This window comes from Sardina pilchardus, chromosome 22 (assembly GCF_963854185.1).
Source record: "Sardina pilchardus chromosome 22, fSarPil1.1, whole genome shotgun sequence".
Taxonomy (NCBI): Eukaryota; Metazoa; Chordata; class Actinopteri; order Clupeiformes; family Clupeidae; genus Sardina; species Sardina pilchardus.
Genome location: NC_085015.1, coordinates 4,738,061 through 4,760,239, shown reverse-complemented (window position 1 = coordinate 4,760,239; position 22,179 = coordinate 4,738,061). Strand labels below are relative to the sequence as shown.

The following is a 22,179-nucleotide window of genomic DNA, read 5'->3' as shown; positions in this document are numbered from 1 at the left end:
TTTAAAAAATACTACGATTTCTGGTAATTTTCCCATTTAAAACGTGTCTCCTATCAAGTTAGAAAGTGCCATTTTTCTAGGCTGATTTGACATGGAACTACACTCTCATCTGGCGTAATAATCAAGGCAACTTGCAAACTACTGGCACTACTACTGCTTGTTGTCTGTGGGGACTATTTTCAGATGCTGCGTATGATATCACTGCGCCTATGGTACGTTTGCAAGTTGCCTTGATTATGGTGGAAGATCAATTTCCAAAAGATGATTTAATATTGTTAACTTTAGTGTTCCAATACAAATGTTTTTTTTAGCTCCCATGCGTAGAGTGTAATAATAGGAATAGCTCCCGTGCTTCCGTGTGAATCTCGCGTGACATTTCTGTGGTTCAGGTTGGGTTGCGGTCTCAAACTGATTCTACGTGTATACAGACTATTCCAAAGTTTACAGACTGATTGGTGCTTCTTTTTATGTGTAGACACCTAGAGCAAGCTGCTGACGAGGTTTGCCGCTGTTTTGAGCAATGTTAGTGGTTTAAAAATGCGAGTTTGAAAGTGTGTGGCTGTTTGCCCCATGCTAACCTTCTGTTTGCGATTATGGGCGGTAGCTCCTGCCCGTGCTAGCTCTGTACTGCGTGATGAGCAAAAATTACTTCCTCCACGGCTTAGTTGATGTATTTTCATTCAGATAATAGCGTTATTTTCAATTTCCGCCAAACTTACACTTTAACTGTACCAGCATTCTTATCTGTGTCTTTTTTTGGCTTGGGTTTTTGAGATTATTTTTTAATTTCTCTTCCTTTCTCTCTCCTAGGGGCTGGGTGTGGTGAATTCGTCAGACCGCAACACTCTGAAGCGACGAATCAAAGACATCCATGCAGCGGCCGAGAAAGAGCGCAAGGCCCTGGGCAAACTGGAGCGGCAAAGGGAGAAACAGCGCAAGAAAGACCAGGAGCAGCGCAAGAGCTAGATACCACACCCTTCAACTTCCTGTCATCAATCTCCCAGGTGCAACAAAGGAGCTCGACTTGACAGCTCTCACCTTCCTGATATCACCGCCCCAGGAGTAGCGCAAGAGCTAGATACCACACCCTTCAACTTCCTGTCATCAATCTCCCAGGTGCAACAAAGAAGCTCGACTTGACAGCTCTCACCTTCCTGACATCACCGCCCCAGGAATAGTGCAAGAGCTAGATACCACACCCCTCAACTTCCTGTCATCGATCTCCCAGGAGCAACATATGGGGCTCAACTCCACAGCTCTCACCTTCATGTGTTCATCACCCTAGGAGTAACGCAAGAGCTAGACACACATTCCACAGCTCTCACCATCATGTCAGCATCATCCCTGTCATCACACCCCTCACCTTTGTGTCATCACTGCCCCAGGAGCAATGAAGGACAGTGCAAGAAGGACCTGGAGTAGCACAAGAGCTAGATACCACACCCCTCAACTACCATCTCCCAGGAGCAACAAAGGAGTTCAACTCCTCAGCCCTCACCTTCATGTCATCATCACCCCAGGAGTAGTGCAAGAGCTCGACTCGACACCCCTCACCTTCATGTCATCATCACCCCAGGAGCAGCACAAGAGCTAGACGCTACACCCTTTGTCATCATCACTCAAGGAGCAACAAAGGAGCTTGACTCAACAGCCCTGACCTTTCCTCAGAATTATTCTGTCATTACTTACCCAGGAACAGCTCAAGAAAGCCCAGGAACAGTGCCAGACCAAGACACCACAACTCCTCATCTCTCCTCTGATTCATCCTGTCATCATTCCCCTGGGAGCAGCAAGAGGAAGACCAGGAGCAGTGCAGGAACTATCTGCCAATATCCTCGCCTCACCACGATCCCCGCCGGCTCAGGAGCAGTGAAAGAGCTACACTTGATAACTTCGTTACTAACCCAGGGACAGCTCAAGAAAGACTAGGAGCAGTGAGCACCATCCTGTTATCACCTACCCAGGAGTGGTGCAAGAACTAGTCTCAACCCCCCCTGTCTCTCCTCAGATTCAAGAGCTAGACACCATACTATGCCCCAGGAGCAATGAAGGCCTCAGCCCTCACCTTCAGCCCTCACCTTCATGTCATCATCACCCCAGGAGTAGCGCAAGAGCTAGACAAGAAGGACCAGGAGCAGTGCAAGAGCTAGATACCACACCCCTCAACTTCCTGTCATCAATCTCCCAGGAGCGACGAAGGAGCTCGACTCGACACCCCTCACGTTCCAGTCATCATCACTCCAGGAGCAACGAAGGAGCTCAACTCGACACCCATTATCTTCCTGTCATCATCGCCCCAGGACCACCGAAGGAGCTCGACTCAACAGCCCTCACCTTTTCTCAGAATTATCCTGTCATTAACCAAGACATCACAACCCCTCATCTTTCCTCAGATTCATCTTGTCATCATCCTCCTGGGAGCAGCAAGGGAAAGACCAGGAGCAACGCAGGAACTATCCACCAATATCCTCGCCTCACCACTATCCGCACTGACCCAGGAGCAGTGAAAGAGTCTATAACTTCATTACTAACCCAAGAACTAGCCTCAACTACCCCTGTCTCTCCTGTCTCTCCCAATTCATCCTGTCATTACTGACACCTCTCTCTGCAGCAGCTCACCGAGAGTCTACAAGTACGGGTCTCTGTAGGATCATTGGTGGCAATTTCTTTTTTTCTGGGCTCCTTTTGAGCTTATTTTGTATCCTTTTGTTCCTTCACAATACGTTTGCATTCCGCCTTAATAGTTTTGCGCAATACTTTTGACTTTTGCGAGGCAATGCAAAAATGATCACAAGGGGAATGCAAAAGTACTCTGGGGGAATGCAAAAAATATTGCGAGGAAATGTAAAACTATTCTAAGTAGCTAAAGCAATGTCCTTTTCGCATTAAAAAAAAAAAAACTTTCACATAAAACTCCTGTCTTGACCCTTAGGGAGCTCTGTCTACAAGACAGAAACAGCTGAAGACAGATCAGCACCAAGAACAAGATGGCTCCCATGACCTTTCCCCTTTGACCTTTGGCTCTGCTCTACCCCCATGTTTCCTTCAGTTCATCCAGAGCAGAGGAGAGCGGTGGGTGGCAGTAGTCTAGTGGTCCAGTGGTGAGGATGTCTGTCTCTGTAGTTAGTTCACTGTTAGTCACTCTGGAGAAGCCAGTTTGGCTAAATGACAAACAATAATGTAACGTAAAGAAACAGTGGAGGAAAGGACCAGGAGCCATGCTGCAGGATCCAGATGTATCCAGTTGGCTGTTTCCTGACACACACACACACACACACACACACACACACACACACACACACACACACACCAGGCTGAGGAGTTAAGGGGCATTCACACCAAGAATGATAACGATAAGGATAACTAAAACCATAACGATAAAAGCATCCACACTGACCAACAATAAGAAAAGTCTCTCCTTGTGTTAATGAATGAGGTGGCTAAAATGTGATGGGTTCTGATTGGCTGTTAGCTTTTGTTGTTCTCACAATCAATCTGAAAGTGATCCCCAGTGACATCTTTCTGCATGTCATTATCGTTACGGTTCATGTGTGAACATCGTTATTCATATTAACGAGAGTGATAGATATTATCGTTATCGTTCTTGATGTGAAGGCCCCTTTAAAGGAGCACTATGGAGTAAGTCCCTATTCCCTAGATGGTCATGTGCTGAGTATCCACGCTAAGGGGATACGTCTTAAGTCCACAGTAAGGGCCATGCTCCGACCTGCGACGACAACGCTACATAGTAGCCAGGCATTCCAGGTCAACCAATGCCAGACTCTTTTGTACGTCAATGTGACACCATGGCATCAGCATGGCATGAGATTGGCATCAGAATGCCCTTTAGAGGGGCACGGGAAGCTGCTGTGCCAGGCTGTGGTATTTGGGCCACATTGCACGTGACGTCGCATGTCAATGTGATGAAGTTGAAAACAGTAAAGGCAGTAAAGAGGAAGATCCCTGCCAAATCTGAAGCTCTGATCATTTTCAAGAATGATTGACTTTTTTCATTATAACTCAATTGCTTAATGTGCTTGATTTGGCATATTCCCCATCTTTGATTCTCTGTGGGTCTGTGTCTGTGTTGGTGGATGAGATTTTGTGTATTTGTGAGACTATGTTTGTTATTGGTTCAAACGAGCTAAAGAGGTCAAGATAAGGTGTTATGATTATTCTGCTTTTCCATGTCATGTAGAAGAACAAGTAAAGGTCATTAGGTGAATAATCGAGGGCTGAGAACCAAAGTGGCGTAAGTGACATTTCACCAACTTTACAGGAGAGCCAAAATAAATCCAACTGCTTCTATATGTTCACAGTTAAAGACCTTTGGTTTTTTGTTCAATAACGTTATATCAATAAATATTTTACTTCTATAATTTTGTCAGTTAGAAAGAGCTCATCAAGAGCTTTCAGGTGATATGTATAACTCAATTCTGACCAAAATGTCACTTACGCCCCTTTGGTTCTCAGCCCTCGTAATGTTTATGACATGAGAGGTGCCACGTCCGGCTGATTTAATTTAATGTTCGGTGTGGTCATATTGGTCAGATCTTTTATCAGAACATAAACTGTTAAGTCTAAAGAGAAACACCTTTTAAAGCAAAGGTGTTCTAGTGAAGGCCATCATAAACACACACATTTCAACTTTACAAAAAAATTTTGATAGTAACCAATTATGTCCACACATGACCCATTTTGGCTAATAATCTGCTTCTCTTTGTACACAGCCACATAAGCACAACACTGTTATACTTGATAAAACACTTAATCGGTTTTGCCAGCGCGTGTTGTTGCCTTTAAAAGGTGTCTAGTATGTATTAATATCTGTCATTTGAAACCACGGTATACATACAGAGGAAAAGAGGAGTCAAAGGGTACATGTATGGGCCTATACTTATCAATGTAGAAATCTGCTCTATGATGCTGTGTGTGTGTGTGTGTGTGTGTGTGTGTGTGTGTGTGTGTGTGTGTGTGAGCAGGCATGCATGAGTGAGTGTTTAAAAGATAGACAGTGCATGTGTGTATGTGTGTGTGTGTGTGTGTGTGTGTGTGTGAGTGAGCATGTTGGCCTATGTAAAAGCTCTGTTCGCTGCCAAGAACGTGTACATGATATTTATTGGTGTGCTTGTTGTCTGGGCCCAATCAAAACAAACTCCACTCCTCCGGGGAAAAGAGGCCTGACGACACCACTGAAAGAGACTTCCTGCTCTGACATCATTTCCTGTGCCCACAATGCACTGCTCTCCAGAACTCTTTCACGCTCCCCTCTCTTTCTCTTGTCACACACACACACAGGCCGCATCCGGACCCCTTGCCTCAAACGAGCGGAGCCTCGACAAACCTCGCCGTCCTCCCCTCCTCCTTCCTGACAATCAGAAGGATTCTGACGACTTCCCACTTCCCACTTCCCACTTCCCACTTCCCTCCACACTGAAGAGGAAGACATGGCTGCCGCCGTCGGGACCGCCTCCTGCTTCCTGGTTCTGCTGCACCGTTGCTATGGTTTCTGTTTTTCACGGCTGTGTTGGGTTAACGATTAAAGGGTGGATTACGCGCGGTTGATATGCTGCATGCATGTCAACAGTCTGATTAGACTACTCGTGTTGTCTATTTCTTCCTGAAAGAGTCGGTTCAACACTGAAGCAAGATTTAGCATTAGTTATGCATTGAAGCAACACATGCATTGAAGCAACATTTATCGGACATCTAAAGCGATTCGATTTAGGCCTAAAAGTGAATCGCAGAGTTGGAACCGCAGGTTCAGGAATCAGGACTTGAGCCTGTACCCACAGTTAAGCACTCAATTAACTATGATAGTATAACGAAATACTCGGTTGCGGTTAGACTCTTTAACCTATATTGCGTGTGCAACACATGGATGTTGTGTGTGAATCTAATGTTGGAATGAATGAAACACGGAACACATTTAGTCCATTTCCATCGTAAACTGTAGCTAAGCTGTAGAACAATGTTAATTAATTAATTACTTCATTGATTAATTAATAAATACAGAGATAGATGAACAAATAAAGAAGTGCATGAATTAAAGGTGCTCTAAGCGATTAGACATGTTTTTAGGCTAAAACATTTTGTTACATACAGAAAACATTATCTGCTATCTGCCTGTCCCCTGAACACGCTGTAAAATAAATCCAAAACGAAACATAACAAACATTGTTCCAGCCAATAACCGACGAGATGCAAGTTAAGGAGAGTTTCAATAGACCTCTGAAGTTCGCCTACAAAAAGGATCCAAAGCTGCCATCTTTGTCCATATAAGGAGATCCGGGAGTTATTGGAAGCTAAAGTAACTGCCTATGGACTAAGTTGCATTGTAAGTTAGCTTTGGGGTAGCAAAGATCAAAGTGTGCCGTCTTCACCTACCGAAGATCACAGTATCCACTAGACGGCAGTGGATAAAACTATCTAGCGAAAAACGTCTGCATTTCCAATGTCATCATCCCCGCGAGAGTTTAACAGGTGTGATAATCGAAAATCCCCATGTTATTTTCCCATAGAAAAAATCTCAAGATACCGGATCTCCTTATTTTGGCAAAGATGGTAGCTTTTTTGTAGGCGCATTTCAGAGGTCTATTGCACGGGAGGGAGCAGGTCTCTGTTTTTTGAACCTCAACAGAAGCGACATTTCCTTAGCAACATTGCTTATAGCGCTTTTAATAACTATGTTTCATGACCAAACTGTATTCACCCAATTATTTTGTTGATCTCAGGACTCTATATTAGGCCTACGTAAAAATGGTTAAGGTGGATCACATGCTAACAAGTGTCTTGCAGGAACTTGTTTTTTTTTTTTTTTCCTGGATGACAAAGATTGAAATCACTTGTAGACACTGTATACAGTGCAATGTTCTGCAGATTGACTTTCACCAAATATGATTAAATCTTCTTAAGGCTGTAACACAATATACTTTGAGGGGAATGCGGTTACCAGCATTACCCAATCGTCTCTGACACCAGTTGGAGCAGTTTCGTCTCTGTTGCTAATATAGTGTCAGGGGTCAGACAAGATTGCCTGAAGCTATTTGAACAGGATAAGTCTTCCAAAAATGCAAAACCAAAAATGTCAAATCTATCATCTTGTTCACACCTTTCACATACCTCCTTGTTTTGTAGGTTAGCTCTGGGGTGGTAAACATCAAAGTGTGCCGTCTTCATGTAGGCCTACAGAATATCACAGCATTACATCCACTCGAAGGCAGAGGACAAAATTGTGTAGAGCTACACGTCTGCATTTCCGATTTCTCCATCCCTGAGAGTTAACAGGTGCAATAATTAAAAATGTTCATGCTATTTTCCCATTGAAACAAATCTCAAGATACCAGATCTCCTTATTTGGGTAAACCTGGTAGCTTTTTTTTGTAGGCAAACTCCAGAGGTCTATTCTCATTCTCATCTCATCTCACAACTGCACCTTCACGTCTGCTTTGTTTTACATAGCACTACATCTGCTACATAGCACTACATTCGGCTGATACTTTTTAAACCAAAGTGACTTACATCATGGTAAACAGTTCAAAACAATTCTCCCAACAATTCTAAAACAATAATAAATTATTAATAATGTAGTAGAGTACAATAAGAGCAAGTGAGTGCTGCTTTTACACAGCCAAGTGTCAGTTCTAGTCAGGTGATAAGTGCTAGAATGAGCGAGGCTAGTTGTCGGTAGTGTCATATAACCTACGGTAGTTGAAATGTGCCTGCGCTTATACTGTGACGTATACGTACGTAACGGGAAGTGATTCAGCATGGTGAGATGCACTTGTTGTATGTGCTGCTACGAGTTCCAGTAAAGTTACTACAACGGTATTACGCCTCAGGAGTAGGCTAATCTTTGACAGGTAGTGCTACGAGGGGAGATGTTCTCTGAAGAGCTTGGTGCTTAGGAGTTTATTGAAGATGAGAAGGGATGTCTCTATCCTAGTAGGGTCTGCTAGTCTTTTCTTCTCTATAGTAAATGGAAATTATGGTCAATCATGTCTTCAGTTATGAAAATGCCAATGCCAATGAGTTTGGCCCCCATTAGACCCATGCAGGTTTAAGGCCGGGTTTGGTGACGGCTCTCTCCCTCCACTGCCTCTGAGTATGGGACTGAGTGTGTTTGTCAGTCTTCTCTCAGTATGGGACTGAGGGAGTTTGTCAGTCTTTTTTCAGTATGGGACTGAGTGTGTTTGTCAGTCTTCTCTTAGTATGGGACTGAGGGTGTTTGTCAGTCGTCTCTGAGTATGGGACTGGGAGGGTGTTTGTCAGGGCATGAATATTCCAAATATTGTTTTTTGTGACATTTGACTCCAAATATCACGCCATTCGCACCTTATGAGGAAAACCCTACATAGATGACAAACCGTCATTGTTTTGCAGGTGCAAGGAAATAATAAATATGATCCTTATGGAACATGATCTCCCTCTTCCTCTGATGATCTTGTTCCCTCTTTAGCTCAACTCACAACTGCATTCTCAGGTCTCAAACACGTGTAGGCCTAGAGTATGGCATGAGGTCTGCTGAGCAGGCACATGCACACATTAGCATCTAAAGTGTTAGCTCACTCTCACTCCTTCGGTCCTAACCTTTAAAAGGGTGGGTTTTGAACGTTCTAGCACAAGATTCCATTCCGCAACAATTCAACGTTCTAAAATTCTATGTAGAATTCAATGAACCCAGATGTTCTTTAGAATGTTAATTTTCCAACATTCCTGTCACACCGGTGTGACGGTACACTCTCAAGGGTTAGAAATGATAGCTCCCACAATCATTGTTTACTATTATGGTAGATAAAAAGGCTCATATATTATGCAGCACCTAATACAATGGAAATACAATGGGTGAATACGGTATGTTTTTATGCAATAGCGCAATCGCCATCACCATATTGATATGCGCAATAAAGCATTCAACATGTTTAGTCGCAGTTGCAAGGTTTTACAACGTCACGTCACGGCTTGTCTCGTCGGAAATCTTTGGTCTGAACCCTACTTTAGAGAGCCAGGCTGCCCCCACTATATATCCTGCTCACAGAGCCAGGGTTGTGTAAGAGAACTGGGGCCTCATTTATAAAACTTTCTTACGCACAGATTTGATCTAAGACCGTGCGTACGCTCAAATCCATGCCAACGCTCAGATTTATAAAGACCGTCTTTGACGTGGAAAAGTGCTTATCTCCACGTCAGGTTCCAACCTGACGTACGACCATTTCCTTGTGGTAGTGCCAGGGTACTGCAAGTAATCTGAGGTCCAAATGCGATGAATTCTCAAAATTCCAAGTAGACCAACGATCTCATGTAGTTCTCTACCATATGCATGTTCAATATCAGCAGAAGTTGTAAGTAGTAAGTATAGAAGTTAAAGTTTTAACTAATTCTTAAAGGTTGGAAAAGGAAAGTGAAAAAATCCTATAATGTTGTAGTGGAGGCTAAAAGTGGAGGCTAAAAGTAAGTAAACGCAGTTTATTCACCCCAGGCATTTCAAAAATAGAGTTTATCAACCTCTCCAAAGACGTATTCACCTATTTCAACTTTTAACATTGAAAAAGCACACTGTATTATCTGCATTCACAATATGAACACTCATCAACACGAACCATTTAATCCACCAATCTTGAATTTCCCCTTGGGGATCAATAAAGTATCTATCTATCTATCTATCTATCTATCTATCTATCTAGCTTATCTATCTATTTTATAAACACTTGATAATATCCTCTACCATAATCAAACATATTCTGAATGCGTTATGAAACGGCGCATTACCGTGATCACAGAATTCATGGGTTACCCACTTCTTATTTTACTACTACACCCGTGCCATGCCTAGGCTATATCTTATCTATTTCATAGCATTCAAAAAAGCAGGCAGGCCATAGAGTCATCTATATATTTAATGTTCCCATCGATATTGACCATAAAGTGTCCATTTACGCTTGTTTAGAAGAGGGAAATATGACTTGCGTTCATGATATTCCAAGCTCCACAACAGAAAGATAATATTATAACGTAGGCTATATATGGACAGGTATTTTTCAGCATCTTTACATCGCAAATAGACATAATCTATAGATAGATAGATAAATAGATAGATAGATATTTTATTGATCCCCAAGGGGAAATTCAAGAATTTGGTGTTAACATTCCATTCTCACGGTAATTGCATTGTTGCCTTTATCAAACGCACGCACAGGCGCATTACCGTGATCACAGAATTCATGGGTTACGCACTTTATATAAAATATATAAAGGTAAATAGACATAATCTATCCTCTGAAAAGCAGAGTTTTGCATCTTCATAATTGCGGCCGAGTTGCAATGAGTTATAGCACGCGTCTGATTGCATAGAATGTGTCTGATGGCAGTGCCCAAGACCAGGGGCCTCATTTATAAAACTTTTTTACGCACAGATTTGATCTAAGACCGTGCGTACGCTCAAATCCATGCCAACGCTCAGATTTATAAAGACCGTCTTTGACGTGGAAAAGTGCTTATCTCCACGTCAGGTTCCAACCTGACGTACGACCATTTCCTTGTGGTAGTGCCAGGGTACTGCAAGTAATCTGAGGTCCAAATGCGATGAATTCTCAAAATTCCAAGAAGACCAACGATCTCATGTAGTTCTCTACCATATGCATGATCAATATCAGCAGAAGTTGTAAGTAGTAAGTATAGAAGTTAAAGTTTTAACTAATTCTTAAAGGTTGGAAAAGGAAAGTGAAAAAATCCTATAATATTGTAGTGGAGGCTAAAAGTGCAGGCTAAAAGTAAGTAAACGCAGTTTATTCACCCCAGGCATTTCAAAAATAGAGTTTATCAACCTCTCCAAAGACGTATTCACCTATTTCAACTTTTAACATTGAAAAAGCACACTGTATTATCTGCATTCACAATATGAACACTCATCAACACTCTAAGAACCATTTAATCCACCAATCTTGAATTTCCCCTTGGGGATGAATAAAGTATCTATCTATCTATCTATCTATCTATCTACCTATCTAGCCTATCTATCTATCTATCTATCTATCTATTTTATAAACACTTGATAATATCCTCTACGATAATCAAACATATTCTGAATGCGTTATGAAACGGCGCATTACCGTGATCACAGAATTCATGGGTTACCCACTTCTTATTTTACTACTACACCCGTGCCATGCCTAGGCTATATCTTACTGTATCTATTTCATAGCATTCAAAAAAGCAGGCAGGCCATAGAGTCATCTATATGTAATGTTCCCATCGATATTGACCATAAAGTGTCCATTTACGCTTGTTTAGAAGAGGGAAATATGACTTGCGTTCGTGATATTCCAAGCTCCACAACAGAAAGATAATATTATAATGTAGGCTATACATGGACAGGTATTTCTCAGCACCTATACATCGCAAATAGACATAATCTATAGATAGATAGATAGATTATATCTATCTATAGATTATGTCTATTTGCGATGTATAGGTAGATAGATAGATAGATAGATAGATAGATAGATATTTTATTGATCCCCAAGGGAAATTCAAGAATTTGGTGTTAACATTCCATTCTCACGGTATTTGCATTGTTGCCTTTATCAAACGCTAAACGCACGCACAGGCGCATTACCGTGATCACAGAATTCATGGGTTACCCACTTTATATAAAAATATATAAAGGTAAATAGACATAATCTATCCTCTGAAAAGCAGAGTTTTGCATCTTCATAATTGCGGCCGAGTTGCAAGGAGTTATAGCACGCGTCTGATTGCATAGCCTGTGTCTGATGGCAGTGCCCAAGACCAGATGGCAATACGTGGATAATAACAATTAGGATAATGCAGGCTAAAATATAAAAATATATAAAGGTAGGCCTAAAGGTCACTGGACATTCTTGAAAGTAAACAGTCGCTGACATCGATATTGCTTGAATCCCGACGCGCAGAATGAATGAAGAATGACCGGTGAACTACTTATACTATTCGCTATACAGTAAAAACATAGCCTATCCATAAACGTTCGGTCTACATGACATACAGTATCTCACTTATAATGTAATCCGCCGTAGGCTACATGGGCAGTATCTAACCCTGGGTTATATTGGAAACGCCATACTGTACCATAACGTATAGGCCTAAATTAGTATGATGTACTGTAGGTATTTCCGTCACAAGGAAGCCTACTATGTTCTATTACCAAAGTAAACCTACTACATTTGCCACACATTGCCTACTACATTACTGCAAGCAGAAGGAATAAAAGCAAGCAGAGGACAATGTACATGGATGCATATTTCTTTCCAGAAAGCGCTGCTTGGAAAATGATAATTAGTTATTCGAACTAACAGCGCATAAATATAGGTTAACATCAGATGGCATAGGCTAGGCCTTTACAGTTTTCAATATATGTATTTTAGGTACAACTCAGCCATTGATTGCATTAAAGCCTATGCTAATGATATTGATGAGGGGGCGTGTACAAGGCGGAGACCTAAAATCACCCGGCTGCGCACAAATTCACGTTCATTTGCGATTTATAATGGCCACATCTGCAAGAGTGGCGTACGCACGTTTTTTTGTGCGTACGTTCGTTTCTCTGAATCACACGTACGATCATATCAGAAATGATCTAAGATCAAATGAACGATGGTTTCTACGCGATACTTTTATAAATGAGGCCCCAGGGGCCTCATTTATAAAACTTTCTTACGCACAGATTTGATCTAAGACCGTGCGTACGCTCAAATCCATGCCAACGCTCAGATTTATAAAGACCGTCTTTGACGTGGAAAAGTGCTTATCTCCACGTCAGGTTCCAACCTGACGTACGACCATTTCCTTGTGGTAGTGCCAGGGTACTGCAAGTAATCTGAGGTCCAAATGCGATGAATTCTCAAAATTCCAAGTAGACCAACGATCTCATGTAGTTCTCTACCATATGCATGTTCAATATCAGCAGAAGTTGTAAGTAGTAAGTATAGAAGTTAAAGTTTTAACTAATTCTTAAAGGTTGGAAAAGGAAAGTGAAAAAATCCTATAATGTTGTAGTGGAGGCTAAAAGTGGAGGCTAAAAGTAAGTAAACGCAGTTTATTCACCCCAGGCATTTCAAAAATAGAGTTTATCAACCTCTCCAAAGACGTATTCACCTATTTCAACTTTTAACATTGAAAAAGCACACTGTATTATCTGCATTCACAATATGAACACTCATCAACACGAACCATTTAATCCACCAATCTTGAATTTCCCCTTGGGGATCAATAAAGTATCTATCTATCTATCTATCTATCTATCTATCTATCTAGCTTATCTATCTATTTTATAAACACTTGATAATATCCTCTACCATAATCAAACATATTCTGAATGCGTTATGAAACGGCGCATTACCGTGATCACAGAATTCATGGGTTACCCACTTCTTATTTTACTACTACACCCGTGCCATGCCTAGGCTATATCTTATCTATTTCATAGCATTCAAAAAAGCAGGCAGGCCATAGAGTCATCTATATATTTAATGTTCCCATCGATATTGACCATAAAGTGTCCATTTACGCTTGTTTAGAAGAGGGAAATATGACTTGCGTTCATGATATTCCAAGCTCCACAACAGAAAGATAATATTATAACGTAGGCTATATATGGACAGGTATTTTTCAGCATCTTTACATCGCAAATAGACATAATCTATAGATAGATAGATAAATAGATAGATAGATATTTTATTGATCCCCAAGGGGAAATTCAAGAATTTGGTGTTAACATTCCATTCTCACGGTAATTGCATTGTTGCCTTTATCAAACGCACGCACAGGCGCATTACCGTGATCACAGAATTCATGGGTTACGCACTTTATATAAAATATATAAAGGTAAATAGACATAATCTATCCTCTGAAAAGCAGAGTTTTGCATCTTCATAATTGCGGCCGAGTTGCAATGAGTTATAGCACGCGTCTGATTGCATAGAATGTGTCTGATGGCAGTGCCCAAGACCAGGGGCCTCATTTATAAAACTTTTTTACGCACAGATTTGATCTAAGACCGTGCGTACGCTCAAATCCATGCCAACGCTCAGATTTATAAAGACCGTCTTTGACGTGGAAAAGTGCTTATCTCCACGTCAGGTTCCAACCTGACGTACGACCATTTCCTTGTGGTAGTGCCAGGGTACTGCAAGTAATCTGAGGTCCAAATGCGATGAATTCTCAAAATTCCAAGAAGACCAACGATCTCATGTAGTTCTCTACCATATGCATGATCAATATCAGCAGAAGTTGTAAGTAGTAAGTATAGAAGTTAAAGTTTTAACTAATTCTTAAAGGTTGGAAAAGGAAAGTGAAAAAATCCTATAATATTGTAGTGGAGGCTAAAAGTGCAGGCTAAAAGTAAGTAAACGCAGTTTATTCACCCCAGGCATTTCAAAAATAGAGTTTATCAACCTCTCCAAAGACGTATTCACCTATTTCAACTTTTAACATTGAAAAAGCACACTGTATTATCTGCATTCACAATATGAACACTCATCAACACTCTAAGAACCATTTAATCCACCAATCTTGAATTTCCCCTTGGGGATGAATAAAGTATCTATCTATCTATCTATCTATCTATCTACCTATCTAGCCTATCTATCTATCTATCTATCTATCTATTTTATAAACACTTGATAATATCCTCTACGATAATCAAACATATTCTGAATGCGTTATGAAACGGCGCATTACCGTGATCACAGAATTCATGGGTTACCCACTTCTTATTTTACTACTACACCCGTGCCATGCCTAGGCTATATCTTACTGTATCTATTTCATAGCATTCAAAAAAGCAGGCAGGCCATAGAGTCATCTATATGTAATGTTCCCATCGATATTGACCATAAAGTGTCCATTTACGCTTGTTTAGAAGAGGGAAATATGACTTGCGTTCGTGATATTCCAAGCTCCACAACAGAAAGATAATATTATAATGTAGGCTATACATGGACAGGTATTTCTCAGCACCTATACATCGCAAATAGACATAATCTATAGATAGATAGATAGATTATATCTATCTATAGATTATGTCTATTTGCGATGTATAGGTAGATAGATAGATAGATAGATAGATAGATAGATATTTTATTGATCCCCAAGGGAAATTCAAGAATTTGGTGTTAACATTCCATTCTCACGGTATTTGCATTGTTGCCTTTATCAAACGCTAAACGCACGCACAGGCGCATTACCGTGATCACAGAATTCATGGGTTACCCACTTTATATAAAAATATATAAAGGTAAATAGACATAATCTATCCTCTGAAAAGCAGAGTTTTGCATCTTCATAATTGCGGCCGAGTTGCAAGGAGTTATAGCACGCGTCTGATTGCATAGCCTGTGTCTGATGGCAGTGCCCAAGACCAGATGGCAATACGTGGATAATAACAATTAGGATAATGCAGGCTAAAATATAAAAATATATAAAGGTAGGCCTAAAGGTCACTGGACATTCTTGAAAGTAAACAGTCGCTGACATCGATATTGCTTGAATCCCGACGCGCAGAATGAATGAAGAATGACCGGTGAACTACTTATACTATTCGCTATACAGTAAAAACATAGCCTATCCATAAACGTTCGGTCTACATGACATACAGTATCTCACTTATAATGTAATCCGCCGTAGGCTACATGGGCAGTATCTAACCCTGGGTTATATTGGAAACGCCATACTGTACCATAACGTATAGGCCTAAATTAGTATGATGTACTGTAGGTATTTCCGTCACAAGGAAGCCTACTATGTTCTATTACCAAAGTAAACCTACTACATTTGCCACACATTGCCTACTACATTACTGCAAGCAGAAGGAATAAAAGCAAGCAGAGGACAATGTACATGGATGCATATTTCTTTCCAGAAAGCGCTGCTTGGAAAATGATAATTAGTTATTCGAACTAACAGCGCATAAATATAGGTTAACATCAGATGGCATAGGCTAGGCCTTTACAGTTTTCAATATATGTATTTTAGGTACAACTCAGCCATTGATTGCATTAAAGCCTATGCTAATGATATTGATGAGGGGGCGTGTACAAGGCGGAGACCTAAAATCACCCGGCTGCGCACAAATTCACGTTCATTTGCGATTTATAATGGCCACATCTGCAAGAGTGGCGTACGCACGTTTTTTTGTGCGTACGTTCGTTTCTCTGAATCACACGTACGATCATATCAGAAATGATCTAAGATCAAATGAACGATGGTTTCTACGCGATACTTTTATAAATGAGGCCCCAGATGGCAATACGTGGATAATAACAATTAGGATAATTCAGGCTAAAACATAAAAATATATAAAGGTAGGCCTAAAGGTCACTGGACATTCTTGAAAGTAAACAGTCGCTGACATCGATATTGCTTGAATCCCGACGCGCAGAATGAATGAAGAATGACCGGTGAACTACTTATACTATTCGCTATACAGTAAAAACATAGCCTATCCATAAACGTTCGGTCTACATGACATACAGTATCTCGCTTATAATGTAGTCCGCCGTAGGCTACATGGGCAGTATCTAACCCTGGGTCATATTGGAAACGCCATACTGTACCATAACGTATAGGCCTAAATTAGTATGATGTACTGTAGGTATTTCCGTCATAAGGTAGCCTACTATGTTCTATTACCAAAGTAAACCTACTACATTTGCCACACATTGCCTATTACATTACTGCAAGCAGAAGGAATAAAAGCAAGCAGAGGACAATGGACATGGATGCATATTTCTTTCCAGAAAGCGCTGCTTGGAAAATTATAATTAATTATTCGAACTAACAGCGCATAAACATAGGTTAACATCAGATGGCATAGGCTAGGCCTTTACAGTTTTCAATATATGTATTTTAGGTACAACTTAGCCATTGATTGCATTAAAGCCTATGCTAATGATATTGATGAGGGGGCGTGTACAAGGCGGAGACCTAAAATCACCCGGCTGCGCACAAATTCACGTTCATTTGCGATTTATAATGGCCACATCTGCAAGAGTGGCGTACGCACGTTTTTTTGTGCGTACGTTCGTTTCTCTGAATCACACGTACGATCATATCAGAAATGATCTAAGATCAAATGAACCATGGTTTCTACGCGATACTTTTATAAATGAGGCCCCTGGACTTCTTACACAGTGCAGGCTACTCAGAGAATGGAGAACTTGTGAGGGCACATACAGTATTTGCTAAATGTTTCATGATGGACTGTAACTGGTGGCTGTTTAGGAACATGGAAATGGAAATACAGTCCTTAGTTAACTTTCCATTGTTGAGGTAAAAAAGGTCAAGTTTCCAGTATTTTTCACATTTATTTGCAAAGGTATTGTTCCCACAAATATGTTCATATTTCATATCAAATACTGTGTTTATCATTTCAAATCACACATCCAAAAACATTTAGACAAACTAATCATATATATGAAAAAATGTAACAATAAAATAAAAACAAACAAAATAATGCAAAACAGTATGTTCAATGTAAAATATATTCAAATTGGCCTACGCAACTGTATTTTAATGCTGGCCATAATGTTGGTACTTGGAGAGTGAATTGTTCTCTGAGGTGGTACTCATTGTGAAAAGTTTGAGAACCACTGGCATAGGCCAACTCAACTATATTTCAACATAACAGTAAACATTGCTTGTCGGAAATCCATATAGCATTCATAGTGTTCAAAGATACATGATGTTAAGAAATAGAGACAAATGAATAAATTATTGACTGAAAACAAATATGCATTCATCTGAGGTAAACAAGCGTGTGTAGCCTGCCGACAACAACACAGGCCTTGTAAATGCCTGCTCCTCAAACACTGCTAACCCATAGGGCACAACAAGTCACTTCTCTTATTAAGAAGAGGCTTTCTTTCCACTCTGCTGGATTACTAGACTCCCCACCCTTTACCTCTGTCCTTGTGGCTTGTGTGTGTGTGTGTGTGTGTGTGTGTGTGTGTGTGTGTGTGTGTGTGTGTGTGTGTGTGTTTGTGTGTGTGTGAGAGAGAGAGAGAGATTCTGTGTGTTTGTGTGTGTGTGTGTGTGTGTGTGTGTGTGTGTGTGTGTGGCTAGTGTGTGAATATGACTGAAACTGCTGTTGATACTGCTGACAAAGAGCATACTTCCATAAACATGAGACATTGTCCATTATAAACACATGGTGTTTCAGGACGTCACAATCGGGATACTTCCCAAGGGTTTTTCCAGGTATTATCAAGGCATACAAACAACGCCATTTCCTTTCAATTGGCATTACTCATCAAAACAAATGCTCTCTGAAAGTAAAGAGTGCAGTTCTGACACCGCTTTGAGTCAGTAGCTACACATTCTATTTCCCAATAGGAGAATGCACACGCGGCATGACGAGGCTATAGTGACATCAGCAGTCTTGGCGCGGTGCCATGTTGACTGTGTGCGAGCGAGCATGTTGCTCAATCACAGCGAGCAAACTGCACCAGAGACTTGTCGAGAGAGCCAGATCACATGACTCCCACAAGGACTATTTTTTTTCCTCAGTAAACAATAAATACAAATGTTTGACAATAAATAAAATAGTATAAATATACCAGAAATATTAGAAACATTATAAAATATGACAAAACATTAAATAGTTTAAATAAATATATATAAATAAATTAACCACATTCTTAAAAAAATGATCTTGATAGCGCTAAGGAACACCGGGGTGAGAGGAATGGGTTGGAAGAGGGTGACAGAAGCCATGTTGCAAAAGCTGGAGAGGGGCAAACGGGGCAATTCTTCATGAGAAACTCCTCCTGCCTTCAGACAGTGCAACTTTCAGACAAGCTGGGAGGAGACAGGACCAGACTGGAGCATGATGAATGGGATTATGTAACATGACACGGACCGTGACAGATGTTTGATCAGCAGGCAAGCCTCCAGCCAGTCAACAGCTGAGCCGTCCCCTCAGCGGCAAATTCTTCTGCTGAGCCCCATTCAGATAATGTCAACTTCTGAGACGACAAGCGACAAGTGAATTGCCGCATGTGTGAACAACATACATGTATGTATGCCTGAGGACATCGTCTGCTCCAGGTGAGGAGCCAGCAGGGATTTCTATCCTCCTTCTTCTCCGAAAGTGACCCGCACTTCAAAAATAGCAGTCTGCTGTATTCTGTTAAATGTCATTTTTTTGGGGAGGGCACCAATTGAAAAACAAAAATTACCAAAAACTTCCAAAATATAATAATAGTAATATTCTTCTTTCCCAAAACTTGAGCTTCTGGAACACAATTCCTCTGTGTAAACAGAATCCAAAAATAAGATTGAAGTCTTAAGTGTTAATCGCGTCCTGGAATGATCATCTCCACTGCAGCAGCCGCAGTAACATCAGGCTAGAGCCTGAGTCACAACTCCAGTGGTGCTGCAGAGGTGGTGGGATTGCACCTGTGGGGGGGATGGGAGGGGTGGGGGGGGACTTCAGCCACTGGTGTGAGCGATGTTGCGCAGGCTGCGGAACGCGTCCTGGGTGAAGCTGCGCAGGTGCGCCAGGATGACGTGAGTGGCCACCTGTACATCATAGTCGCTGGTCAGTCGGGAGGACAGGTCAGAGACGTCGGTCTGGGCCTCCACGGAGGAGACGTGCGACAGCTTCTGGATCTGCATCGGACACACACAAAAGCAAGAAAAATAAATATGCTATTTCTACAGACAAAGATTTACACAGCGCCAAGAGGTCGTCTGTGCAGGCATGGCCACAACTCTCATCTGAATCTACTGTACATCGGACACACGCAAAAACACGAAAAATCACATCACATTGTATTACATTTGGCTGACATTATATTTTAGCCAAAGCGACTTACAACATGGTAAACAGTTTAAGCTTTTCTTTTTTTAAAGTGCATCAATGAGTGCTGTTTTTAAACAGTCAAGTGGCAGTTCTAGTCAGCTGGTCAAATAAATATAATATTTCTACAGCCAAAGATTTGACATAGAGTGACTGTCATCTGTGCAGGCGTGGACAGTGAGTGGACACGACTCTCACCTCCTGCACCTGAGCCTGCAGGTCCTTGATGTCGGCCCGGAGATCAGCGACAGTCTGGGAGGAGGCCACGCGCCCCGACACCACCTGCAGCAGCCCACTGTACATGCGCAGGCCCTCGGCCATGTGGTTCAGGCTCATCTCCTGCAGGGGGCAGCAAAGAGAAGAACACATCAGCCAAGGTCTACTGCAGAAGATGGTGCTACTCGCTGTAGTAGGCTACTATACTATACAATACCCTACCATACTACATAATTACTCATTATTTAAAAAATAGAAACAATACACTACACTCTTAAACAAGGTGTTCTTGGGGTGCTATATAGAACCATGCAGGCTTTAAAGAACCCTTAGGGGTTCCTTTGATGAACCATTTAGGGGTTCCATATATGAAGCTTGCATTAGAACCATTTTTGGTTCTATATGGCAGCTTTTTTTCTAAGAGTGTGAGACAGAAAGAAAGAAAGAAAGAAAGAAAGAAGGAAAGATCAGAAACACAAAAGGAACACATTCCTGTATTCAATGGAATCAAAATGTCCCTAATGAAGCGACATTGCAAACACAGTGGTTCACAGATGTGACCTACCAGAGTAAAGTCTGCAGCCAGGGCCTTGAGTTTGGGTGCCGAGGGGATCTCCAGTAGGTTGACCATGTACTCCAGTTTCATGGAATCTCCAGAGGAATCAAGGGTCAAGCCCTGCAATGGATGTGGACAAAAGCATTGTCATGGTTACAGTCAAGCATGGGAAAGAAATATGGAGTCACATAATTCACAAAGAGTCGTTGAATTCCTCTTTTGACTATCTTTCAATAAAAGTGATCTCGCTTCATAATTTGGTAACAGCGTGCATACACACACACACACACACACTCCTCTCTGGGTCAGATAAGGCCTGCAGTAAATCATGTTTAGGCTTGCCCCAAGCCTCACTAAACCAAATCTAGAAAGCCTTTATGAGTTCTCTAGGAAAGACTGTGGCTATGCCCCCCTTGCAAACCCAACTCATTATGGGGCCCTTTTCAGTGCTTTAAGGCAAAGCCAAACATTCCTGCGTTCGCAAGCCTGCCGAGGCCTGCCTTGCGCATAAACAAAAACAGAAGTTGCTCAAAGGTTCAAAAATCAAGCCCGCACTTGGGGACAGGAAAGCTTAATTAGGCAAATTGAGAACATTCAGCCCAGAAAACAATGCATCGATGAGTTGATAAGAGTGCTTTTCGCATTGTTTCGGAGTGATATTCAGAGTTGTAGAAAATACAAACGTTTTTACTCTATTAACACTATTAAAAATGAATTTGATGTCAGATTAGTCTGATTACATTCATGCAATGGCCGATGACTTGACTTGTGAGAGAGGCGTCGCTTACCTGAGCAGAGACGCAAGATTCGTGAACCACCGGAATGTCGCCCAAAACTTTCCGCACCAAACTTTTCGCTCCTTCCATGACGCGTGACAACTCCGAGTCGCTCATCAAACCTTGTCCGACGGGAGCTGCGCGACTGACGCACACCAAAGCCAGCTGCAGAGTGAACACTGCGGAGAGCACCGAAACGTTAGACAAGTTGCCAATTTGCAAAATGAGGAAAACATCCAACAGTTTGGCGCGGTACAGACTACACTGTAGCAGCCGAGATGAGGATAACAGGGTAATACAAGTTTTTTTTGTCTCCTCCCACCGAAGTTTCTGGAGAATATTCTGCAAAGCGGCGCACCACATTCATGACTACAGTACACTACTACACTACTACAGTACGCATACATGCACTGATCCCTACAACATTATGTGTATACTCATTGCACTCAATTTAGTTGAAAAAAGGAACATTCATTAATCAGCGATACTATGAATAGACCTTTAAAACCAAATGGCTTCAAGGCTCACAGTGAGAAAGAAACACGAAGGTCCAACTTACAAATAAAGGTGTTCATTATTTCGGTCTTGAAGTTATGGGTGAATGAATGAATTGTCTTGACTTTTTCGAGTAAAATGACTGATGGGAGTAAACTATTTATCCTTATAGTCTCACACGTGGGAAATTCCAATTGATTGCATAGGCCCAACGCATAATGACTAAGAGCAGGCTATATTTCCTGGAGAGTTTTGACAGTTGACAGTGCCCAGCACACACTCACACACCCACAACCGCACAC

At 41.4% G+C, this 22,179-nt stretch overlaps 2 protein-coding genes across 2 annotated transcripts in view; one reads left to right on the top strand and one right to left on the bottom strand.

Moving 5' to 3' along the window:
- samd14 (sterile alpha motif domain containing 14) overlaps nucleotides 1-966 on the top strand; it is a 25,158-nt gene extending 24,192 nt beyond the window's left edge. The window contains exon 9 of the mRNA XM_062526834.1: nucleotides 811-966. Coding sequence (XP_062382818.1) covers nucleotides 811-966 — 156 coding nt within the window. The remainder of the gene's footprint in view (nucleotides 1-810) is intronic.
- An 18,498-nt stretch (nucleotides 967-19,464) lies between these two features.
- On the bottom strand, nucleotides 19,465-21,957 carry csf3b (colony stimulating factor 3 (granulocyte) b). Its single transcript, XM_062526907.1, has 5 exons — nucleotides 21,942-21,957; nucleotides 21,395-21,561; nucleotides 20,616-20,726; nucleotides 20,033-20,173; nucleotides 19,465-19,644 (listed from the first exon to the last, which is right to left on the bottom strand). The coding sequence occupies exons 1-5, from the start codon at nucleotides 21,955-21,957 to the stop codon at nucleotides 19,465-19,467; spliced, it is 615 nt and encodes a 204-aa protein (XP_062382891.1).
- Between the last annotated feature and the right edge of the window lie 222 nt (nucleotides 21,958-22,179).

Excerpts from the sequence above, each read along its gene's own strand:
- csf3b (XM_062526907.1), bottom strand. Across the intron at positions 20,174-20,615 it reads TGGCTGCAGACTTTACTCTG|GAGATGAGCCTGAACCACAT; the intron begins GTAGGTCACATC and ends TGCCCCCTGCAG. Across the intron at positions 19,645-20,032 it reads TGCAGGCTCAGGTGCAGGAG|ATCCAGAAGCTGTCGCACGT; the intron begins GTGAGAGTCGTG and ends TGTCCGATGCAG.